General features: G+C 34.7%; 4 protein-coding genes across 7 annotated transcripts in view; 3 read left to right on the forward strand and 1 right to left on the reverse strand.

Annotated features, from left to right (window-relative positions):
• LOC106746947 (scavenger receptor class B member 1-like) overlaps positions 1–2,821 on the reverse strand; it is a 39,524-nt gene extending 36,703 nt beyond the window's left edge. The window contains exon 1 of the mRNA XM_014624131.1: positions 2,804–2,821. The gene's annotated coding sequence lies outside the window, so the exon portion shown is untranslated. The remainder of the gene's footprint in view (positions 1–2,803) is intronic.
• Positions 443–2,777, forward strand: LOC106746946 (pumilio domain-containing protein KIAA0020). Its single transcript, XM_014624128.1, has 3 exons — positions 443–500; positions 770–931; positions 1,011–2,777. Exons 2-3 carry the CDS (start codon positions 784–786, stop codon positions 2,741–2,743), a joined length of 1,881 nt encoding a protein of 626 aa, XP_014479614.1. The 5' UTR covers positions 443–500; positions 770–783; the 3' UTR covers positions 2,744–2,777.
• Positions 2,822–3,056: 235 nt separating the features above from the next.
• LOC106746928 (protein Spindly-like) lies at positions 3,057–5,466 on the forward strand. 2 transcript variants are annotated; one of them, XM_014624075.1, is made up of 6 exons: positions 3,057–3,397; positions 3,748–4,039; positions 4,101–4,236; positions 4,317–4,626; positions 4,711–4,867; positions 4,946–5,466. In XM_014624075.1, the coding sequence occupies exons 1-6, from the start codon at positions 3,138–3,140 to the stop codon at positions 5,285–5,287; spliced, it is 1,497 nt and encodes a 498-aa protein (XP_014479561.1). In that variant the 5' UTR covers positions 3,057–3,137; the 3' UTR covers positions 5,288–5,466. The 2 variants fall into 2 exon arrangements, with proteins under 2 accessions (XP_014479561.1, XP_014479562.1); XM_014624076.1 differs by having other exon boundaries at positions 4,116–4,236.
• Positions 5,467–11,450: 5,984 nt separating this feature from the next.
• On the forward strand, positions 11,451–15,463 carry LOC106746930 (fatty acyl-CoA reductase 1-like). 3 transcript variants are annotated; one of them, XM_014624081.1, is made up of 9 exons: positions 11,451–11,628; positions 11,707–11,895; positions 12,179–12,272; positions 12,353–12,598; positions 12,714–12,859; positions 13,272–13,574; positions 13,999–14,283; positions 14,865–15,122; positions 15,317–15,463. In XM_014624081.1, the coding sequence occupies exons 2-9, from the start codon at positions 11,729–11,731 to the stop codon at positions 15,414–15,416; spliced, it is 1,599 nt and encodes a 532-aa protein (XP_014479567.1). In that variant the 5' UTR covers positions 11,451–11,628; positions 11,707–11,728; the 3' UTR covers positions 15,417–15,463. The 3 variants fall into 3 exon arrangements, with proteins under 3 accessions (XP_014479567.1, XP_014479568.1, XP_014479565.1); XM_014624082.1 differs by having other exon boundaries at positions 11,720–11,895; XM_014624079.1 differs by having other exon boundaries at positions 11,451–11,895.
• Positions 15,464–19,253: the final 3,790 nt, after the last annotated feature.

Consider the following 19,253-nt stretch of genomic DNA (forward strand, 5'->3'; position numbering starts at 1 on the left):
TATAATAATTAATATAAATAATAATAAATTCTAATACTTATATAAAGCAGCGGCCAATCAGAACTCTGGTAATAAGCAGTAGATAAAGCAGAAACTGTCGACAAGCTGCTGCTTTTCTGCTTTCTGCTTTTCTGTGAAGATGTGAATTCTTCTTAAGATCCGACTATAAATACCGACCTACATGTCGATACGTTTTATGTACAACTCGCGCCTTCTGTCTCTCGCATTTGTAAATAAAGTCTTAGCCGCAAGATGTCGCTACCATGATGTTGAAACTGCAGAAATGCTACAAAGTAAATGCTGCAAAGTAGCAGCACGTGGATTTACCAAGCACATACAAGTAGAGTGTAAAAATGTTTGATTTTTAACTTTTCTTTAGGAATATATATAATATATATATCAAAGGAGTATATATAAATATATATATCAAAGTATATATATCAAAGAATATATATATATATATATATATATATAAGTGCACAATCTCGTTGAAATTTGAGGTAGGAAATATATTTTAAATTTCTACAACTTTTACAATATGATAAATTCGAAATCCAAACGTCTTTCACATTGAGATACACTAGGTTAGAATTATGTTAAATAAAGAAGTCTTCATACTCAGGCAAAAGTAAAGTTCGTTTCCTTAAATTTACACATTTGCTCATATATATAATGTAAATGATACTATGGTAGATTTATCTGCTATATCATGTATTAAATTTGATAGTGAGTAGTTTTACATTATTATATTGTATAACATATTTTACAGAAACCCGCTCAAAGATGAAGCGAAAAGCAAGGAATTTAAGTGCAGAAAACGATAGTGGTAGTGAAAACACCAATGTTAAGAAGAACCAGATTGAGGAAGTGAGAGATGACGAAAAGAAGAAGAAAGTGAAATTTGAAAAATCCTTAAATAAGAAGCCTGCAGGTAAGAATAAAAGAATGAAAGTAGTGATTGTAGTTTCAGAAATCATTATATGCGACTCTAGGCAAGAATACATTTGCAGATAAAAGTGTAAAGAAGCCATTTCCAATTAAGAAGGATTCAAAGGGGAAGAGTTCAAAAGCAACGAAGCATAAGACTACAACTGAAAAGACAGATTGGCTCAAGTTGAGAAAGGAGAAGAGAGAGTTGAGAAAGACACGCAAAGCCAAGAAATTAAACGACGACAAACTATATAAATTAGTTATTCAAGCTAAGCAGATCAATGAGAAGCTACGGCGATCCGACTGTACTGAGCAAGATCGTATCGAGTTAACACGAAAGTTACATAATTGTCTGGGAGGTCTCTACGGCAAGATAATATTCACACACGACATGTCGAGAGTAGTTCAATGTATGATTAAGCATTGCGAGGATGACGTTCGACGAGCCATATTTCACGAGATAAAACCGTCCATCGTGGAAATGTCGCAAACAAAATACGCCAAGAGCTGTGTCAGAGCCATTTTGAAGCACGGCTCGCAAGAAATTAGAAACGAAGTTGTGTCCGCGTTTCACGGCCATGTCGTCAAGTTAATGAGCCACACAGTATCAGCTCCCATCATCGAGATCGTGTACTCCACTTGGTGCAAGGATCACGACAAGATATGTTTCAAGCAAGAGTTCTACGGCGACATGTACAAACAGGCAAAGGACAAAACCGTTAAAACATTGTCCGACGTATTCAAGACCGCGAAGGACATGAAGTCAGCCACATTGTCCGCCGTCAAAGCAAACCTGGTTAGAATCTTGAACAAAGGCCTTGTTCATTCGACTCTGCTGCACACCATCCTATGGGAATATTTCGGTGCGTGTTCGGCGGCGGATAGAAGCGAATTGATCGCGATGCTGCGCGACTCGGTTGTGGCGCTGAGTCGGACGAAAATGGGGGCGAAGGTCGCGGTGCAGTGTATATGGCACGGTAACAACAAAGACAGGAAGATCATTCTGAAAGCTCTCAAGGAGAGCGTAAAGTCGGTCTGCACGTCCGAACACGGCTACGTAACGCTGCTGGCGCTCTTCGATTCCATAGACGATACCGTTATCGTAAAGAAGATAATACTGGCCGAAATGCAGAAGGAACTGCTCGATATCGCGCTAAACGAGCACGGGAGGCACGTCATATTGTATCTCGTGGCCAGGAGAGACTCCCATTACTTTTCGCCGAATGTTGTGGAATATTTGCGCCAGGGGGATTGTAATTCCACGAGCAAGAAGTCGGCCGACGTCCGGGAAAGGGAGCTGCTCGAGGCAATCAGCGATCCGCTTCTCCATGCTGTAACGACGGACGCAGCTATGTGGTTATCCAACAGCGCCATAGCCATGGTTACCCTGGCGATATTGAAGGTGGGATCCGGCGAGAAATTGAACGCCGCATTCAAGTCGATCGCCAAGTTCATCAGTGGAGCAGATTCGAAGATCAAACAAGGCGATACCGAATGTAACGCGGTCGAGCATCCGGGTTTGCACATGATGTTGAAGAAACTTATTCAAAACGATCAAGAGCTGCTGAAGAGGGGTGTATCTACGTTCGGAGAAACGCTGATACCACAGCTAACCACGGGAGTCTTGGAAAAATGGATAAGATTTAACAGGGCGTGTTTCTTGTTGGTCTTCCTCACAGAAAACGAGTCGAAGAAAATGGTATCTACGTTGCTCGCCAAATTGAAACCATTGGTGAAAAAGCTCAAATCAAAGAAGAGCCCCGGAGCATTGATATTGTTAGAAAAAGCAAAGCAAAAGGCTTATAAATCATAATTTATGGTGTTAATAAAAATCTTTGTAAAACTTATGAAATATGCGTGACAAATCCTTCACATAGTCCCTTCCAAGCTCCGAAATAGTCAGCCGGGAATCCCGCGTTGACAGTGGCGACGCGCCGTTCAGAACGTCGAAAGGATGAATTAATAAAGTGCGTAACAAGCGCTACAAATGCTGGCGGTATAAGCAGTAGACAAAGCAGACTAGCGCGAGTTCTGATTGGCTGCTGCTTTTCTGCTTTGTAGATGTGAATTCTCCTTTAGTTTAACCGATAAATTCAAAACAAGAAGAGTGACGTATGGAGCGCGGCCTCGGGGCTTCCAGTAGTCACTCGCTACAGACCGAAAGAGAGACAGAAATTCAAAGCAACGAGCGCGTATAACCTGGAAAAATGTCAGAGATGTGCGATGAAAACATGACGGATAAGAAAAACGAAGAATGTCTCGAGGAAAGTTCAATCGTTCAGGATGATTATAAGAAATTAAAGCAAGAAAACGAGTGCTACCGGCAGGAATTATATGTCTTGCGACTCAGGTTGAAAGCAAGCGAAGCGCTCGAAAAAGAGCTTCAAGAGGCTAACGAAGCTTTAGAGCAGTCGCTTGAACAATGCACAATGAAAGCGGAGAAAGTGCTCGTCGAGAGAGAGGAAAAGTAAGAACTACGACTTTGTTTCAAAGAGAATTCACCACTGTTTTTTAAGAGAATCTCTATAATATATAAATATATACTAAACACACTCATATAAAAGACACAATATTTCCTAAGTATCATTTAAAAGACTTGGAACTTTCTCCATTTGGCATTTGTGTGTCTTTTTTTTTATATATATGTTGTCTTTGTTTATTATTCATTTATCATGCATAGATATCTCAATATTTTGAAAACACAAACTTTTTGCTAGGTATTTATTTATTTTCTACAAACTAATATTTGATGTATTTGTGTATATATATTGTATAGAAAAACTAAACTGTATCTTTAACCATATCCTTATTCCTTAGGTACAGAGCTGAGAGAATAGAATACGAAAGCCATATCGTAAATTTAGAGACAAAAGTTTTGCAAAGTGCACAAGAGATTATTGAGCTGCGGGAGGAGCTAAGGAAGCATGAAGAACTTAAGAATGAACGATCACAGAATCTTACTTTTAATGAGGACAATTTAATAGAATATAAGGAGAAAATTGAGGAACTAGTTACATTGCTCCAAAACGAAGGGGAGAAGCAAGAACAGATGGAGGAAAAGCTTGCTAACATGAAGAATTATATTCAAGAACTACAAGATACTTTGCAAGTAAGACATGAGGCACATTATTTGTATTTATTAATCGAGACGTACTGTAAATTTCACTCAGAATGTGTATAATCAGGTGATAAAGGAACAGTTGGCAGAGAAAAACATAGCGTTGGAAAACACACGGGAGGAATTGGCCGCAAACCGTATGGAATTGGAATCGTTAAAAATAACTCCTGCTAATGATGCGTGTAAAGGTAAAGTAATACTCGGAATACTTTCTAATATGCAGTAATATATATTGTTTGTAATTTGTTGAGACTTTGTCGTACCACAGGTAATTCCTTATTTGCTGAAGTCGAAGATCGCCGGCAAATGTTACTGGATAAAATGAACATTCTACAGGACAAATATAACGAAGCGAAACGAGCGTTGAATAAAAAAGCTAACGAAATTAAATCGTTGAAAGTTGAAAAAGCTGCCATGATTCGAAAGTGGGAAACTGATGCGATCGATACGCTACAGGAGAATGCGGACCTGTTGGAAAAATATAAGAGCAGAATTTTCGAACTTGAGAATAAGTTGAAAGCTGAAATGAAGAAAAATAGTCAGGTGGAAGAAGTACGATTCGATGACGATAGTTTCGAGTAAGTTGAGGAACTTTTCTGCTTGTTTAAGTTTATTTTCCTTATAGCTTTATGCAATAGTTTAATGTAAATTCTAACTTTTAGTTACACTGAATCCTTGCTAGCCGCAAAGAGGAAAGAGCTTGAAGAATTGCACAAGAAACTTGAGAAGCAATCTATAGAGATATTAACACGAGAAGAAGCAAATTACGATATCTCGAAACAGCTGCGATATTGGCGATCTAAAGCAATGTCTATGGAGGCAAGTTTGTTCACCTTTCCGGAAAGAAATTTTTTTTCATCTTAAAACTTCTCATATAAAATCTCTTCTATTGTTCAGGCTCAATTCTTGGCTGTAAAGACGCAAATAGAAACGGAACAGACAAACGATAATAATAATGAAAGCCTTCTGGAGGTTATCAAGGATTGTACGATCACTGATAATGCTGATTTTGAAAAGACTTGTAATTTATATATTGTACCTGATATGCCAGAGAGTACATGCCGAGAAAAAGCGGCGGATGTATCTGAAAAGCCAACAGCAGATGGTTGCGCGACTGGACAGAAAGAAGCTGGAAAAGTGTTACGATTTGCTCAGGACGCTAAAGATACTGGGAGTAAACCTTTGAAAAGACAATCCAAACAATACGATTATCCTATCATATCGATTCCCGAGTTTTGAAATCTTAAGTCTTCCGTATATTGCGATGTTTCACAATATCGCGTATTTTAACAAACTAAATTTCTGATTTTATATTTTTATACGATAGACATCGAAACTATCAAGAGATAATGAGAAATATATAATCGCAGATGAAGAAATATAAATATACCTATTTATCTTCTATCTTATATCTTCAAAGTGTGTTATTTAATAAAGTGATTTATTTTTTACTTTCTTAGTAAAAAAAAAATTCTGTTTTACTATATCACCTATTAATTTAGCTTTCTTTTAGAAACGTGCGTAATAAAAAGAAGACGACTTCGAACTTTCGTATAGCACACAGTTAGAAAATAGTTAAAAAATTTCCCTTCGTTTAACCTTTGTATCCTTTTTCACGGATCAGACTGACCCAGTGAATTGTAATTGAAGAGCTTGTAGCGCGAAGAGAAGCGTGTGATCTATGAATTCTCCCCATTACCGAAAAATCATTAGAGAGTCACTCTGTTCGTTAGACACGATGCAAATCTGACAAACCAAATGACTTTCGTGATGACCTTTCGTTATGTCAGATATCTATAATCACCTGCCGTGAAATGACCGAATACGATGAACGACTGAATGTCTGAATACGATAAGTGACTATAATCGCTGAAGATATAGCATTTACATTTAAATTTATATTTTGTGTTGATGTTAATATTGTGTATTATATAATTTAATACACAAACAGAAGCGTTGCTAGCACAACTGCGCGCAGAGCAGTTGTTCTGAAATATGCACCAGTATAACTATATAATGCAATGCGTTTCGCGACAAAAATGTAGCCGTAACGAAAGGGTCAATGCGTGTTTGGGAGTTATCTGAATTTGTCGCAGAGTCAGTTAAATTTATAGTGTGTGGTCGGTATATAATTTGACGCCGCAAGTGATTTTTTTTTATAAAAATATGTGTGTGTGTGAACATAAGAAGGAACTATGATAACGTGTATTTTTTTTGAAAATAACAAATAACAGTGTTATATCAAGATTACATAGGGTGATACTTGAAAATATCCTTTAGTCATTAGTCCAAAAAAAATATGTTTCTCGAACGCGCGATAGTCATATTTTTTTCGTTAAAACTATTTTTCTCAACTTCATTACTCTATATCTTTGTAGATCAAAATAATCAAAAGTATATAAATTACGAATTTTTAAGTAAAACACTACCATTTGTGAGACTGCTGTCTAAATTCGAAAAATTTGTTTTCGGTAACTTGAAACTCGATTTTCTATGAATGCATAATCAAACATTAAAGTAGAAGAGTTAGACTTTATTCTAGAATTTTGTCAACTTCCTTTCTTTTACAGTTTTCCAAATGTGGGATTTAAGAAATTGCGTGGTGCATATAGGATTAATGTGACCCTGTTTGCGATGCAAGCGACTTTTCGGCAGTGTGCTGTCAAAAGGTTAAACGATTTCTTCGCTTGAACGCTTTTTAAAGAATGCATTACGAAATATACTGACATGACTGAAAATCTGTAGTTCACGTTAAGTATGTTATGGATTTTCAGTATTGTCAGTACATTTCGGAACGAAATCAAAATATTGTTGATTGTAGCACTTTAACCCATTAGCGCCTGAACGGACATTTTTCGGTATCAAAGTTCAGAGAGTCACTGTACGATGCATTTGATCGAAAAAAATTTTGGAACCACTGTTCCCTATGTTTTGAAGGTTGCTCTTTTGAATGGTGGTGGTTAGAAGACCCTAAAATGAGTTTTTTTATGGAAAAATAGCAAATTAAAAAAAAAACAAATTTTTTGATAACATTTTTTTTTAGGTAATTTTTTTTGCTTTTGCATTTTTCTACATACTTAAGACCGATAAATATCGCGTCCATGTCACCAAAACTAAAAGTTATTTGCTATACATAATTTAAAAAAATTTTTTATTTAGACAAAATGACGTCCGAAATAACAAATTTTAGTTTTAAACTTCAGCAATTTTTTTCTCGATACTAACTATGGACTTGAGGAAAAATTTTCTAAGAACAAAAAAGCCTTAATATTAGTCAAAGAATATCCTCAACATTTTTCAGGACCATAAAAGAAAATTTTGATTTTCTAGAAAATGGGAAAATTGAAATTTTCGAAAAATCGTTTAAAAAATCTGAAAAAATTTGAGGGTATTCTTTGACTAATATTAAGACTTTTTTGTTCTTAGAAAATCCTTCCTTAAGCCCATAGTTATCGAGATAAAAATTGCTGAAGTGTTTTTGAGGTCACTGATCACAAATTCAACATTTTTATTGTATAATTAGTTCCAAAGAGATTTTTTAAATGAATCAGTAATGTAATATTTTTCAAATTGTTCTCGAATTAAAATGCAATCAGATTGAATTAGACATATATTACATAGAAATATTAACCATATATCATTACTTCACATTGTTTGCATCAATAAATCATATTACTTCGAGAATTCACTGTATTACTGAAGAAGCTTTCTATGATAGTAATTCGTGAGTAGTTATTTCTCTAATATCTTTAAAAGTAATCCAAAAAGAGTATAATTATTTTATTACTACTGTCATTTGGTTATTTACTCTTTGACATGTCACATCCACCTCAACGGAAAAAACAAAAACTAGTTCGAGAAGAACTCATTGAACTGGAAGAAGTACCGTTAGAAGATACTCGAAAAACAGTCACTCTAAAGAAGAAATACCATTTCCTATGACGTTTAGACTGTACAACATGTTCATGGGGGGTGTCAATCAACATGATGCCCATTGTAGTAATTTACTTCCAGGAATAAGAGCGAAAAAATGGACGTGGTCGATTTTTTGTAGATTGATACAATCGTCAATCACCAATGCAACTGTCATTCGAAATTTAGTGCACGAGAAGAATGTTGGAACAAAAAAATATCTTTGGAAATTGTACAGTACTATCTTGACAAGCATAAAAATAAAAAAGTACACGAGAGTATTATTACTTTCAATAAAAGATATTGAAAATACTCCAATAAATGTAACGCAAGAACACAGAAAATGTGCAAGACCTGCAACATTTATTTATGCTCGTCCTGCTTCTTAGTTCATGAAAAAAAATGAAAAAGAATAAATAAAAAACAAAAAAAAATTAGAAAAAATATTAGAAAATACCCAAAAAATCATAAAATACATAAAATAAACAAAAAATTAAAAAAATAAGGCTCTCGAAATTACGTTCACCTCCCCGTGGTGAGAGTCGGGCAACGGCAATAGCACTTGTCGGCTAAGCAACGTATGTATTTTACTAAAGCGAAATATTTCAGCAATACTCAATATTACATTACTGATTCATTTAAAAAATCTCTTTGGAACTAATTATACAATAAAAATGTTGAATTTGTGATCAGTGACCTCAAAAACACTTCAGCAATTTTTTTCTCGATAACTATGGGCTTAAGGAAGAATTTTCTAAGAACAAAAGAGTCTTAATATTAGTCAAAGAATACCCTCAAATTTTTTCAGATTTTGTAAACAATTTTTCGAAAATTTCAATTTTCCCATTTTCTGGAAAGTCAAAAATTTTTTTTTATACTCCTGAAAAAATTTGAGGGTATTCTTTGACTAATATTAAGACTTTTTTGTTCTTAGAAAATTTTCCCTCAAGTCCATAGTTATCGAGAAAAAAATTGCTGAAGTTTAAAACTAAAATTTGTTGTTTCGGACGTCATTTTAAATAAAAAATTTTTTTTTAATTATGTATAACCAATAACTTTTAGTTTTGGTGTCATGGACGCGATATTTATCGGTCTTAAGTATGTAGAAAAATGCAAAAGCAAAAAAATTACCTAAAACAAAAATGTTATCAAAAAATTTCTGTTTTTTTTAATTTGCTATTTTTCCATAAAAAAACTCATTTTAGGGTCTTCTAACCACCACCATTCAAAAGAGCAACCTTCAAAACATAGGGAACAGTGGTTCTAAAATTTTTTCCGATCAAATGCATCGTATAATGACTCTCTGAACTTTGGTACTGAAAAATGTCTGTTCAGGCGTTAATGGGTTAATGAGCTATTTAAGATTCTTTATACACACGTCAATCAATTTCCTGTTTATGTCTACGAACTACAGCCAACTCTGTATGCATAGCAGTCTAAGAAATAATAACGGTTCGTGTATATTAGCATACCTCGGTAGTACTGGTTATTATGCTTTTTACTTTGTTTCTAAGAAGATATTTGTAAATGTCCTCTTTATTATTTGTGTTACTCACGTAATAGAGATAGACAATGCCGTTTATTTCTAAGTTGACTCTGTTTTTAAAATATGTAAAATTTTATTCAAACAATATAGTAATATGTATTTTCTGCGATAAGAAAATACAATAATTAAATTCTCTGCGACCATGATGACTCTTGTCAATCTACAGATACTTTTTATTTCATTTCGTAAATTTATTTTATAAATAAATTTATATAACAAAAAAACTGAACAAAAAATTTAGTTTTTTCCTAATTAGATCTAATAATATTTTCGCTGTGTGACTTGAATGACCTTTGGTTATGATTTTACAATGAATTTACAAATATAATAAAAGAATAAGGAAAATAGTGCAAATGATTCACGGAATATTAATTTTATTTTGTGCAAATTATGTGTCGTATCATGTCCAATGAAGACAATGAAGACAAATGAAATAAGTCAGTAGAACGATATATTTGCATACAATGCAATGTATCTGCGTATGTGTGTGCGTGCGTGCGTGCGTATGTGTGTATATGTGTACATATGTATAATTATTTATTTAATCATTTTTATGTATTTTATTAATATATTCGTGTGCATATTTACATAACGTACTGAAGTTTACGTAAGTTCTTGAATATGTTAATCGATTTGAGCGGAAATTTCGTCATAATGAATGCCAATTATTAATGAATGCATCTAATTTAAAATACAAAATACATTTTATAACGCATCGGATTGGATAAATCGCTCGATGAAAAACAGAGCAAAAGACATTAAATTATAATATATGAGGTGTTTTGAAACTAAACCGACAAACTTCAGGGGCTTAAAATAGTTCTTTTGCAGACATGGATTTATTAACAGAAATTACTTGCTTTGTTGTCCTTTTTCTGGTAGAAATATGTAATTTTCCTAGACATCTATTCAGTTACTGTCTAGTATTAATAAATTTTTATTAGCTGTAACAATACCGCTTAGGAAATGGACAAGAACTTGATAGAGTTTTATTCAGAGATACTCCTAGAGCAAAATTGCCCACTTCATGAACAGCTGGGTTACTTATTAACCCTTTCGTTACGGCAATCCGCGCCGCTGGAGTGACGCCACTGAACGGGGCACCGTGCCGCGAAATGTGCACATTGCACGTCGGTAGTCTTCGATGTTCGCACTTACGTCTTTCAACACCATTTTGGGATTCTCTTGTATATATATTATTTTAAGAGCTAGGTAACAACTTTTTCGTCATATTATATGAAAAACATGAAAATGCGTATATTTTATGAGTATTCAGCACCCGATACACAGGTCGTCGCGCGTACGCCGATTATAGTCGGCACCCGTACACACAGGTCGTCGCGTGGACGCCGATTATAGTCGGCACCCGTACACACAGGTCGTCGCGTGGACGCCGATTATAGTCGGCACCCGCACACACAGGTCGTCACGCGGATGCCGACTATAGTCGACACCCGTAACAAAAGGGTTAATCAATTGAGTAGTAGTTGAGTTTTTTTATCCATTTATTGTTCTTTTCGTTTAATAAATGGGTTCAGATTTTGTGTGTCTTTTGTGCGCAGGAAAAGCGTTACATCTTAATTGAGGTTCCAAATAGTTTTACTCTTCAGTTACTAGACATAAATTAATTAAATTGTCCAGTAACTGCTCAAAATATGAAATTCCTACCAAAGTTACGTGAGCACTCGAATTGTCGATCTAATTTCGGGACACCCTGTATATACACGTGTGTAATATATGATTCTTTGTATTTTATTAGCACAGTCACTGTGATCATTAAAATACAATAGGAAATGTATTTCTCCAATGAATATCGATTCGTTTAACGAATGTCGAATCAATTATACTGTCACGTTAATTTTTAAAATATCCCTTCCACACTCTTCAGTTCTTATTTTTCTCTGTACTCACTTTTTGTCTCAGTATAAACGTGCGTGTCATTGAGTTCGTTTGTCTCACACTAAATTATAAGTGTTGGTTAATTATATAACGACTATTTAGGCAATTAAATTGACAGGGAGTAATATTTTGTATAAATACTCCTCGTCATTGTTAAAAATCGGAATTAGCGAAAATCCGGAGAATCTAGCATTTAGCTCGGTGAAAAGCGATCGGTGAACTGGTAACTGTGGATTTTTATTTGCTGACTGTGCAGTAAAAAAGTGTATGTAGTACTTAGAAGGGTAAATAAAATTTGCAGTTTGCTTGAATAGATTGACAAAATGGCACAAAAAAGTAAAGCCTATGTTGATGACTTGTTGGACATGTCGGATCCTCCAGAAACTAACAATTGCCAGAGCGAAGTCTCACAATATTACAAGGGACGTAACGTTCTCATAACGGGTGCTTCCGGTTTCTTCGGTATACTTCTGATAGAAAGATTACTGCGGCAAGTATTTTAGCATGGAAAGATATATTTTTCAGTTAACATTCTTTCATAATAAACGAAATATATTACCCTAAAGACATACGAAATATATACGAGACATATTACAAGACGGTGGATAAAACGATGTGTTCTGTTTCTAAGAGAGATTAGTAGATATGAAAATTAATTTTTTTAATAAAATTTTAAACGTAAGATTTTATTGTGTATAATGCTATCATAGAGTGTAGAAATCGCATTACAGACATTTGTCGGGAATTTTATTAAGAAGTAATGATACCTTTAGATGCTGCCCGGGCATAGGTAAGATATATATAACTATGAAGAGCAAGAAAGGAAAATCAGTGGAAGATCGGTTCAAAGAACACTTCGATGACGTTGTTAGTAACATGAATGGAATAAATCCCTTTATATAGAAATCAATCGTAATCCCTGTTTCATCTTTTTCTTCTATTTTTAGATTTACGATAGATTGAAGAAAGAACAGCCTGATTATATCACTAAAGTAATAATGATAGAGGCCGACTTCGGTGAAGTAAATCTGGGCTTGTCACCGGAAAACCGGAAACGTCTCTTAGATACAAATATAATCTTCCACATGGCAGCCATCGTGCGATTTAACGAAACAATTCGAAATGTGATCAATGTTAACGTGAGGGGAACTAAAGAAATTCTCCTTTTTATGAAAGAGATGCCGAATTTAGAGGTGCCACTTCAGTTGTTTCTTCATTCTCTCTTTTCATTCTCTCGTAGACGCATAAGTTAATTTATTAAACTCACGCTGATCGTTCGATTGTTTTTACTTCTTTTTTATTATTCAGGCATTCGTTTATACATCGACTGCGTATTCTCATTGTGTGTACATGTCAATCGATGAGAAGTATTATCCTCCTCCTTTCGAGACAGACAAGATATTGATGTTATTAGATGTTTTAGACGATGAGAAACTGGATCAAATAACACCGATGTAAGTACCCTATCGAAAAACTCCCAGAATCGAAATTTTAGCCTTAGTTTAAGTCTGATTTGGTTCTATATTAAATGTTCAAAAGTCTCCTATTGTGCTATTGGTGCTATAAATGGGGAAGTTAATGTCATTTTCTCCACTTGAAGATTTAATGTGGAATTTAAATTTACGCTCTGGAGGACTAAATTCCCTTTATAGCTGTAAGAACACTTATGGAACACTTATTGTGCCGTTTTGATGGTATATGTGGAAACTTATTTCCGTTTTCTCTACTTGAAGATTTAATGTAGAATATAAAATTTCGACTCGGATCAAACGGCGTATCCGTCGATCTTAGTTCGTTCAATATTGAAAGTGCGAAAAGTATTTTTATTTTCTTAAATCCTTATTTGTTTGCATTGAACGAATGCAGATTAATAGGCAAATGGCCGAATACCTACGTGTTCAGCAAGGCGATCGCCGAAGACACAGTACGACAATATGGCGTCGAATTGCCGGTTTGTATCGTACGTCCATCGATTGTAATATCAACGGCGAAAGAACCGGTATCTGGATGGGTCAACAACATATACGGAGCGGTAGGCGTAGTAATGGGCAGTGCTTTAGGTTTGCTACATACTTTATATTGCGTACCCGAATATAAAGCGGATTTAATGCCTGCCGATTATGTAATAGCGAATATCATTGTTGCGGGTTGGGATATCGCCAAAAGAAAGTAAGTCAATATTTTTTGACGCTGATGATGTATTTTCATAACAAAATGATCCATAATTCTGACATTTGTACATAATGTCTGCATTAGTCTTTGATATTGTAGTAGTTTTCCATCAAAATCTTATTTTTAATTTAGAAGATATTAAAAATAAAAGTTAAAAATAGGCGCGCTATCTCAAGGAACATATATAAAAAGTGTCAAATTTAGTTGCAAATATCTTACTTTTTGAAAAATAGTCAATCTTTTGCCAATTGCACGAACAATTACATAATATTTCAATGTATACGAAATGCAACTTTTATCGATTTCTTATCAAACTCAATTCATCTTACAATGTCCTTAATATTTTATTGTCGACTATATTGAAACAAATAGTAACGCATAATTTTATTCATTATTTCCAATGTCTTTGTTTTTTCGTTAGAGATATTTTACTCAGCATCGATAACGCAAACCCGGACATCCCGGAAAATGAGAGAAAACCGATTTACAATTGCGTGTCGTCGTCTCAAAATCCTATTACTTGGAAAAAATTTATGAAGATAAACGAGAAATACGGCATGCGCTTGGCGAGCACGAAAGTTTTCTGGTACTACATGTTATTTCTAGAGAAATACAGATTTGTATATAACATATACAAAATATTTTTGCATATAATACCTGCTATCATAGTCGACGCTCTGGCTTACCTCACGGGCCGAAAACCGATGTAAGATATTTATTAAGTTCCACTAAAATATATACTCCGTCATTCATATAGGGTATGGAAAAAATAAACACTTGTAAGAGCCACTATTTAATTCCACCTTTTAAAATTCTATATCTCTTATTAGACTTCTAGAAATGTGAGATAACGCTTATATTGAAGCCTGAACATATCTTTTCTCTTTTTAAACCGCACTAATGTATAATTTTTTCACAACTATTACGCCTAATTAACTAATAAAAACCGAACTAAAAACACACTCCGTTAAAAAATATTTCATATATAATCATGTATAAATATACATAATTATACATATTGTACTAAATTATGAAATTTATCCATCCATAATTATTTAATATTTAAAAAATGTTTAGTTTCGACAAATTTAAAAACTGAATGTTGTAAAAAGATAAAGTTTCTCTAAAAATTATTTTCAAAACGAAAAAGATTCTTTTTCTAAAGGAAAGAAACAGGCTGTAAATTTTGAAAGAGAGTTATTTTGTGCATTCTAGAGTTAATGTTACGATAAATAACTAACCTCTGTAAATTTCTTTGTCGGACCTAATAAAATTAACATTTTTTAGGTTATTGAAGGTTTATAAGAAAATACATATATTCAGCGAGGTGATAGCTTTCTTCTCGACGCGTCAGTGGGAATTTCAGAATAACGCCGTTATCAAGCTCTGGGATCGTCTAAATCCTGTTGATCGTGAGATTTTCAACTTTAACATGCGAGACGTGGATTGGGAAGAACATTTGAAAAACATAATATATGGTATTCGTATATATATATTTAAAGAGACACGTGAAATTTCGGAAGAAGCAATCGTGAAATATAGAAGGTGAGTATTATTTTCGCGCAATGTGTCTCCCCTGAAGTAGCAAGGTGACTTCAAATGACATCTTAATAACGTCTTAATAACGTCTTAATGATATCTCTAACGTCAATAAGACGTTATTAAAATGTCATTCACCTTGCTACTTGGGCTATATCCTCTGTTTCATGGAACGTATGTGCTATAGTTCGCTTTTTCAGGTTGAAAATCGCTCATTACACATTGTTAACTATTTTCTGGATTTTGATAATGTGGGTTATCGTAAGTCTAATAAATTTTTTATTGTTGTTCTTTCTGTAGAAATTTTTGTAACTTGTTGAACTACAATTATTGTTAAATTAATGTTAAAAAAATATATGTTGGGTAAAATTAAAAAGAAGCATCTGAAGTTTATGTATTGTTCCTTATGTTGGTAATAACGTATTCACTAAAATAATATAATAATTAATGCTATACGTTATTTTGACTTATTTTTACTAGTTAGTAGTTAGAAATAATAATAAAAACAAAGGACGGGAGAGCTTAAAAAACTTTTGCATACACCTAATATTAAGTAATAATATAGCAAATATCGATAAATCATTTTATCACTGTACTTGGCTCAGAAACCTGAGATTGTTCTACTTTCGCCATTTGGAAAAAAGTCCAATTTTATAACATAGTTTGTGTTGCGCTTTTTCTTTCAATCTAATATGCGAGGGAAACGTAGTGATTACGGTTATATAAATACAAGATATCTTGTCTCGGAGGAAATTGATTTTGTTTAAAAAAAATATAGTTCCAAAGAAAATATTAATAACTACAGATTTAAAAGGTACACAAAGGTATTGTGAACAAAATCGCGAAATATCGTGTATGTTACTATCATGAGAATCAATGTCACTTTCTTCATTCATTTTAGATCATTCAGAAGACTTTCTTTATTCATTTTAGATTATTCAGGAGATTTATCAGTTAAGTAAAGTTTTAATTAGTGATATCCGGTTTTTATAGATTAATCGTTGAGATGTTATAATCCTATTAATTATTGATTGCGATATGAGACTATTTTGTTGGTAATGTCTCTCTTCGCTATCTACTTTTCACTTACCTACGTTATGTGGATGGATATTGTATGTATACCTGGCCGTTAGATGGCAGCATAGTGATAGTTCACTTTTCATACTGTAATAGACTTTTTGAAGATCCGAAGACGTTCTTTTATGATATTCTAGTATCTTGAAATATCCGAATGTTAATAATTGTTTATCCAACTTCTACGTTAATATGTACAAACTATATTATTAATTAATATAACATTGAAAATGTACATTGGACGATTACTATCACTTTTTACGGATTACCTGTCGAATTTCACAAATGTAAATAGAAAACGTATCTTTGAGATAAGATATATGCAATTATATAAAATAGCGGCAAGCTGCTTTTTGTTGATTAACACGTTAACTATTACGTCGAGTTATGTAAGCAGACGCTGCACATTAATGCGTCTCACTGATTTTTTGAAATTCAATTTTAATTGAAACATAAATTACATATAACAGACTAAATATATAATCAATATCAATGAAATCAATGGAACGAGCTAACAACATGAGTATCGTGAATTGCGTTTATTTACTGTATTTTTAATTGTTTAAACTTCAGTTAATCTTTTAGATAAACAATAGGAATCAGCGTGGCGGTCAATGCATTAATAATTTCCTGCGGCAATGTAACGATTGATTAAATTTACCTTGATCTAGGACCACAACGGAATAAATAACGGAGGGAACAAGAAGAAGGCACCAAATTACGCACTAACGATATTTAATCATTACACACATCCATCCACATAACATAAACGGATCGATTCGACGCTAGGAGGAAATCCCACGTTGCGATCGCAGGAAATCACGAATGCGCGCCGGGACGGGAGAGCACTTCAAATTCTCGCGAGTCGTTATCGAATCGTTTAGCGTTGGCACGTAATACGCCAGTCGCACGGTTACGGTAATTTCAGCGCCGGTCGACACGCTCTCGCATCACGCGCGAACAACCAGGCGGAATTCGCGACGATGATGACGCAAAAATGCGCTCACTTACCTGTTATATTCGGTCCACCCACCAGAGCCGCGGTGTGTCACGATTGCACATGCGAATACATCACTCCGGGCGATCATCTCGTGCATAATGCCGCGCTTCGCACGACAACCGCTGGTTTATGGCCATTCTCACGCGTCTAAATGGATCCATGCTGTGCGCGGGAACGTTGTTTCGCAAGATTGGAACTTCGGTTTCCCGTTCGGTGGCGCGTCTCGGACTCGTCGACCCACGAATCTTCGAAATCCATTTTCGGATTTCTCTCTCTCTCTCTCTCTCTCTCCATCCTGCAAAACAAACAGAGAAATTTGTAGTTATTTTCGGCCTTACCTATATACTATTTTTATGGTTTCAACCGCAAAAGTAGGAGCAGCATTATGTATGCAAGGTTATTATCACTGACGTTATAGTATAATGTTTACCAGAGAAATGGTTCTCCTGACTATAATTCTTTTACTATGATAATTATAATTATAAATAGCAATTGTTTTTCTTTCAGTGCACCATTGCTGTTCTTTGTAACCCGCGAACGCGTGCATTTAATTATGACTCGTCGGACAAAGTTAAGATAAAATAACGGTTGCATGTAAGTTAAATTAAGCGACGCGCCAACACGCTCGTAGTGTGGCACGGCGATTCAGCAAGATTGCAGAATTAAGGCGGGCAGATCGAGAGAGAGAGAGAGAGAGAATCATCCGATGCATCTTTACATAAGCGGCGAAAAATTCAGGCCGCCCGATGACTAACAACAATATCTCACGCATCTCGCGCAGGAGGAACAGAGAGCGCGAGTCAGTCGTACTCCTAGTTTCTCGGAACGGCAATTATCCGGAGATAGTTTCCTAGAGAGGATTTTTCGGATCTCGAGAGGGAGATACAATTCGCACGTGGGCGTCTTTGTCTTCGACTGGCGAACGGCGCCGGTTCTCAAAGGCGTGGCCATTGATTCGTCTACTTCTCGGTCACACACATACACGAAGCAAAAAGCGCCGGATTGATCCCGCTTTGAAGTACTCGAATAGCAACACCCACATCCGCGGCCCCCGGCCATTCATCGGCAGATTCTCTGTCCCGCGATCGGCGATCCTCTCGATTCTCTTTACGCGCTTAACCTCGCGTTGTTTGAATAATCGCGCGTGCGGTATGCATAACACTCGGGACAGGTATATGGGAAAAAAAGTTAGTATCGATTCAAGACTCATATTCTCACATATATAAGCAAGAATATATAATTTGTATGAAGATAAAACTTATATGTGAAGAAATTCTATAGCTCCGTATAGTTCCACTAAAAATATTATATTCTTGTTATTTTAGAGTAATTCTCACAAGTCGAAAGGAGAAAAATATTACATAGAAATATCTTCAGAACTAAAAATCGAATCAATTTGAAAATATTGTTTTCCTTATTCAATATTTTTCCCCTCAATTTATAAAAATTATTCTTGATTAATATGTATATAATATTTTTAGTGGAACCTTGTAGAATTCCATCATGTAAAGTTTTACCTTCGTTTAAAACTATATTTTTGTTTATATGAGAATATATATAAAGTGTATACTGATAACTAATATCGCGTGGTAAAAAGTTGCAACATTTACTCGTATTCATCCTATATGAAAATATGAATCTCGAATTGATACTGATTTTTTTCTGTGTATCGATATTCGAAATTAACGTCAGCCTAAGCTTTCTTTTTGTTTTCATCTTGACGTCGTATAGCTGAAAGCACGGAGGATTCGGTCGAATTATTATTTGAATTGACTTTTCCACTCGCCAATTAAGATGCATCCTTCTCTTATTTCGCAACATGCAACTTTGGAATAGTTTAGAAACAAAAATGGAAAATAAAACGTCGCATCACCAAATGCTCATGCCGTCGATCCATCGCATCGATTTTCGCAAATCGTTAACAGAAAAAGTTAACAAACAGGAAATTAGAACTGCATTTAACTATTCACGTTCGCAGTGATCTCAACTGAAAAGTTTAGGCTTCTTATTCAATAAGTTCGCGTTGGTCGCTGAAACTTTTACGGAACGGATGCCAGAAGGAG

The sequence above is a fragment of the Dinoponera quadriceps genome, unplaced genomic scaffold (genome assembly GCF_001313825.1).
Source record: "Dinoponera quadriceps isolate SergipeBrazil2010 unplaced genomic scaffold, ASM131382v1 scaffold1846, whole genome shotgun sequence".
Classification (NCBI taxonomy): domain Eukaryota; kingdom Metazoa; phylum Arthropoda; class Insecta; order Hymenoptera; family Formicidae; genus Dinoponera; species Dinoponera quadriceps.